Here is a 6,170-nt window from a genome sequence, read left to right as displayed (position 1 = left end):
TGTATAATTATATTTTAGAAAAAGAAAATAACAAATTATTTGAGACGGACGAAAATAGAAAGAGTTGACAAATTAAATAAGACCGAGGAAGTATTATAAAGCACATATAAAATATAAATAGACAACACATAGTATATATTAATATAATATAAATATAAATTCACAGCATATAACAATAGCCCCTTCCATACATACTATAATTGAACTCAACACATAGATATATAAAAACAACACACATTAAAATATAAACCGACAGTACATTATAAGAATCAAATAGAGCACGTGTTATATTTATTCAAATTATGTACTGACAGTCTATATTTTATGTGTTGTCGGTACAATGTTAATTTATTTAAATCAGTACCCCAATCGAGTGGACATACATACATATATATATATATATATATGATATATCAAGTATGCATATGTGTTTGTGTGGTTTAATTAACACAATACAAAGGTAGAATCCCAATTAAGAGGCATGTGTGTTTGGAATCAAGACTTCAAATTGAAACCCTAAATTGATAAAAGCCCTAGAAATCCACACCTTCAAATTTTCCAAACTTGCAGCCTCCATCTTCTTCTCCACAATCTGTTATTATTTCAGTGAAAAAAAATATTTCAATTGCTTCATTAACAATAATTAATTCATTAACATTATTAGGGAAACTTATAATTAAGATTGACATAAGTTATAAGATCTTGTAAAAAAGGATAGCCAACTTACTTGCAAAGTAAATGCCACCACATAGTTTTCAGCAGAAACAGTCAAGTTAGAGCTCTCGACGATGATCCATGGGACGGATTCGATGGCTTTATAAATCGATGCCGCAACACCATTCCCTTTGTTACCGACAACTCTAACATAAAACCCTTTTTTATCTACTTGAAACACATCCATCTGTCGAAAATGTAATTAGATACGCAAATTTGTTTAGCTTCACGCGACGCGACCATGTGCACGGCGTGCATTCGTGCATATGCAATAGCATGAGATGATAGACTCCCCGGAAAAATTGCAAATTTTAAGTTTTGTACTTATGATCAATAATCACTCTTGTTCGATGCTTCCATATTAACTGTATTTTAGTTATCTACTTTATAAATAAATTATTTTTGGTGTCCTCGTTATCTCTCTGAGTTCATATAGAAAAATATCACACATTTGGCCTCTAGGAGAACAGAAATTTATAAATAAATACTCCCTTCATCCCACTTGTCTATTTTAGCTAGTAATTAGAGAGTGTATTAATAAAAATAATTATGATTTAATAAGAAAAATTATAAATTAAGATTAAGATGACTAATAGTTTACTTTAAAAAAAATTATAAATTTTAAAATATAATTAAAGTATATAATTATATTTTTTTAAAAAAAAAAAACAAATAATGTGGACTGACAGAGAAAAAAAAAAGGAGAAAATAAGTGGAAAGGAGGGAGTAAAAGGTAAACTACATCTATTATGAAAATTACTTTAAAAAATAACATATTTTAATAATTTTTTAGACAAGATTGAAAAAATAAATTGTCAATATCATATATTTTTTTCCATTAATAGACAACTATATTAAAAACTTTATAATTTATATATATTTCTATATAATATAACATCGTCCCTTTGATAAACATGCGGTTCCTAAAAAAATATTAGAAATTTTACCTAATTTCTATGGTAAAATCGGAGAAAGGAGCTGTAAATATTAACTATTTTATTTTTTCTATTAATAATAAATTATATAATATTTATTCTATTAAATACAAGATCATCCGCATTATAAATGCATGATCATTAGTTTTTGATAAAAATGATATTCTATACCGACTTTACTCTAACACAAAAATAACACAAAAATATCGAGTTATAAGACCAAATATCGAGTTTTTTTTTTTTCTTGGATGAAGACCATACACAAGACTTTGTTTAGTACCTTAAATATCTTTCTTGTAGTAGAATAGAATCTTGTAACATTGTTTTTGCTGGAAGATTGAGACAGCGATGTCTTGAGACCGGCAATCTCAGCAGTGAGATTCTTCGCCTGCATTTGCAAATCTCGGACATAAGACACGGCGTCGCCGACAATGGAAGCTTTATCCATCTGCATTTATGGGCATGGATTCATATTAAAATGATCAGTTCACTTTGCCATTGTAAGTTCAAATATATATATATATATATATACAAACTTGTATTTGCTTATATTCTCTGGCTCTGTCTACGAAATCTATGTTCATTTGAGCAAGCGTTGGATATACGTTCTAATGAATATAATATTATATTGGTTGACTGTGATATAAAGTAAGATATTTTGTGTCATGTCAAATTATTGTAACCTATTTACAAATTTTGAGGAATATCATAATTGCATTTTATTTTAAGTGATAAACGTGTGGAGGACCAAACATGCCAAAAAAAATTCATTTACAGGACTTTTTCAATACAGGCTCCAATTATGGGACTAAAATGACAAGAGAAGCCCGTTATTGAACTAAAAAACAGTTTACCTTTTATAATAATAATAATAATAATAATAATAATAATAATAATAATAATAATAATGTATTCACTACTACAAAAATGCTAATTTGTCTTGGAAAAAGAATTCCGAGACAATCTTGTGTCACACATATTTTTTCGAGACAAATTAGTGTCTCAACCATAGTTTGCGATATCACTAATTATCTTGACCGTTTGCATATTTGTCTAAAATTGTCACAGCCGTTAGATACAAAATATAGTCTCGAAAATTGTCACGACGGTTCAAGACAATATCATTATGTGACTTTCGAAATTGTCACGACCAAACGACCATGACAAAATTTTGAGACAACTACCAAAATTTTTCAATCAATTATCTCGCATCTATAAAGATTCCAAAACAATTTTATATTTAGTTGGTAGTGATTTTTACAAAGTCACCATAATTATATAGTAGAAAATTAGAAATTAAATTATTTTGTTTTAAAACTTTCTTCTTTGTGCCGCGCGATAGGTCAGCGAATAAAAAGGGATTCATAGTTGAGTCGAACTGCTGACTGAATTGAATCTTTCAAAGGACATTCCAATGAAAGTCGGCTAAGGCAAAGGATTTCTATGATTAAATTGTAACGAATGTAATAGTTTGGAGCTAATGTTGTCAATTTAATCTGTATAAATAGTAAATTATCAATCTATCTCCTATATTTATTCAACTCTATTTTGGTCATATATCTTAAAATAATAATAATAAAAATAATAAAAATAAATAAATACGTAAAGAAAACAAACCTTAGTGATATTAGGAACGAGTGAGCGCAAAGCATAGAGCTTTTCCTTCATTCTACCTCTCCTCTTCCTCTCCGAAATTAATGTCTTTGATCTATCAACCTTAATATTATTATTATTACAGCTCTTCTTCTTTGTCGTCGCATCCTCATTCTGCGATAACTCAACCTCCGTTACAACGCTAAAATCGAACAATTCATCCACCGGAGGAGGGACAAGATTTATAACATCATCAATCAAACCACTCATATTACTATGTTCGCGAAGAATAGGTTGTTGTTGAATAGGATTTTCTTCTTCATCATCTCCTCGGATTAGGTCGATAAATTGATCAAAATTAGCTTCATCCATGAAATCTATAAACCCTAAATCATCATTTGCATTTGAATATGCATATGGGAACTCATCTTGAAAGGGGATTACTAATCCAACTCCCTCTTGATACCCACTCTCCATTTTTTTTAAAAAAAAAAAATTAATAAATGATGAACATCAAGCATTGGGTATTTATATATTGGACAATGTGAAAAGAATCGAACCTAATTTACTTAGGGATGAATATTTGTTTAATCCCCAAGAAGTTGACAAAGAAGGTTTGCATTTTTTTAATCGAATAAATGCCTGTGTGACATCATATTGATCTAGACATCATATTGATCTATCAAGCAAACAAATTAAACTTTGATAATCAATTGTTGAGGACAGTCTTAATCATCTGAGACTAAAATATGGATTAGTGACAACATTTGACCATGTCTCAGCTCTGAAACAACTAATTAAGATACTATATATATATATTATTAATTGTTTGTAAAATTAATTAATTTGAAATTTGTGGTGAGGGTGTGCGAAACGTCGAGCAGGCAAAGGGCACTACGTGCCTAAATGCATAAGTACAAATTTATAAAATTGTGGACACACTCTTGACACAGGTTTTCCTCACTTAATGCAATGCCTTAGCTGTGAAGATGGTGATGATGATGATCAGTGAGAGATTGTTTAAATTAATCATATAATTCATTGGTATTTCCACCAACACTATGACAAAAATCTTCAAAATTCATTCGGAAAGCAAAATAAGAACAGGGCCCAATTGGAAATTTTAATATGCTTCATGACAAATTCGAATATTTTGTAATGGTTTTAGGAGAAGGGTTACGGTGCCGATTTAGACTGATTTTTCAAAATAGCACACGTAAAAAATAAAAGTAACACATGTCTTTGTTACATATAACGTATATTGTTTGTAATAAAGACATATGATGCATGTTCATAATATTACAGCATGTGACGTAGAAAAATATATAATGTATTAAAATCAATTGTTGTATATGATATGTTAGACTATATCATTTGTTAGTCTATATGCGGTATTTGTAAGATATATATTAATATAAATAATATATTGTCAATAGTAATATTGTATGTTGTTTGTTAGTATATTGGGTGTTTTTCAGCACAGTGCTGAATTAAAATTCGCAGCCGGTTTCATAATCATAGTTATGAATGAAAGATTAACTAACTTCCTACAATGAAAAAATATGAATAAGACAAGAAAAAGACAAAATTGCCCTTAGTAAAAGATAAATAAAACAAATAAACTAATTACTCCCTCCGTCCCGTATAAATAGTAACGTTTACTTTTTGCACATAAATTTTGAATATTAATATTGTGTAATCTAAAGATTGTGACATTTGTGTAATATATTGTAAATTAAAATTTGAAAGAGTATTTATTATGTTAGGTAAGTAGTACAATTACTAAATTAGAAAATGATAGCTTGTGTTGGAACGGACGAAAATGACAATAAAATCTTTCTTATGGCACGGAGTTAGTAGAATAAATTACTTGCAAACTCAAGATGCTAACTCCAACGAGCATCGAGAATTTTCTAACCAAGAAACGAAAATGCAAAAATGAATGCACCTTGGTAATAATCTGGAAGCTGTAAAAATGAGAAAACAAAAGGCATATGGCAAGAAAAACTATCACATGTCACAATATATGTTCGAACAATGATATAAAAGTGGCACTAGTGACAAGACCCTATTCATCAAAAGAGATCATAAAGATGTTATGATTGCTCAATTTACGTAGGTCGATCAACTTCAAATGTGTTGAAACAAAATATATATAATAATAACAATAATCATCGAGGACACAGAGGACTGAGTTTGCGATGGTATGGTTGGAGAACTAAAATCCTTCTTGGAATTACAAGTGTACCAATGTAATAAAAGATTTTTCATTAACTAGAGCCTCTATGTTTTCAACATGACGAAGAAGTTTGGAATGAAAAATTCGAAGGCTATTCGAAATCCTATGCATAATTGAAAGCCCATATATGTCAAGTGCTACTCGTCAAAATATTTACCTAAGTAAATCATTTGAAAGTTTTCAAGTGAATTCTTTGGTACCTTGAATTATGGAAAATTAAAGACTACTATATTGCATAATAAGTAATCTTGAACAACTTGGTCGTTTTAATATGGACTTTGCTAGAAGGAATTCGATGTCTTGATACAACAATAAACAGAGTTCAAATCTCTAAGTTCCGCGCACAAACAGAGCACATTATTGTTGGATTATAGTGTTGCTTTCAATTCTTGTAGACACAATACATGTTGAAGGATTACAAAATCAAACAAGACATCCTTATCATCAAAGTGTTATAACTATCTCCAAGAATTCAATTCATCAAAGCAAAATGAATCATATTGATCTTCGCTTCCACTTCATTGGAAAACTAGTTAAGAAAGGAACGCTTGTTATCAAGTTTGTTCGAATAGAGAATCAATTGGCACAAATATTTACTAACCATCTAGATGTCAATCGATTTGAGGAGCTAAGACCACAAGTGGGATTGTGTCTATTGAAATCCTAATCTTTCATCTTTACAAAACGAA

General features: G+C 29.6%; 1 protein-coding gene across 1 annotated transcript; it reads right to left on the bottom strand.

Annotated features, from left to right (window-relative positions):
- Nucleotides 1–267: 267 nt before the first annotated feature.
- LOC127239462 (transcription factor FER-LIKE IRON DEFICIENCY-INDUCED TRANSCRIPTION FACTOR-like) lies at nt 268–6,162 on the bottom strand. Its single transcript, XM_051257628.1, has 5 exons — nt 6,083–6,162; nt 3,267–6,010; nt 1,930–2,097; nt 728–901; nt 268–592 (listed from the first exon to the last, which is right to left on the bottom strand). Exons 2-5 carry the CDS (start codon nt 3,717–3,719, stop codon nt 473–475), a joined length of 915 nt encoding a protein of 304 aa, XP_051113585.1. The 5' UTR covers nt 3,720–6,010; nt 6,083–6,162; the 3' UTR covers nt 268–472.
- Between the last annotated feature and the right edge of the window lie 8 nt (nt 6,163–6,170).

This window comes from Andrographis paniculata, unplaced genomic scaffold, assembly GCF_009805555.1.
Source record: "Andrographis paniculata isolate CXL003 unplaced genomic scaffold, ASM980555v1 Contig77END, whole genome shotgun sequence".
Taxonomy (NCBI): domain Eukaryota; kingdom Viridiplantae; phylum Streptophyta; class Magnoliopsida; order Lamiales; family Acanthaceae; genus Andrographis; species Andrographis paniculata.
The sequence above is the reverse complement of the archived record's forward strand: the minus strand, read 5'-3'. Positions and strand labels throughout refer to the sequence as shown.

What these genes read in the sequence shown, in the direction of transcription:
- LOC127239462 (XM_051257628.1), bottom strand. Translation starts at nt 3,719, where the DNA reads ATGGAGAGTGGGTATCAAGAGGGAGTTGGATTAGTAATCCCCTTTCAA. An exon ending in TCGTTCCTAATATCACTAAG is followed by an intron (nt 2,098 to 3,266) that starts GTTTGTTTTCTT and finishes CCATAAATGCAG; the next exon opens with ATGGATAAAGCTTCCATTGT. An exon ending in TGGTGGCATTTACTTTGCAA is followed by an intron (nt 593 to 727) that starts GTAAGTTGGCTA and finishes AAATAATAACAG; the next exon opens with ATTGTGGAGAAGAAGATGGA.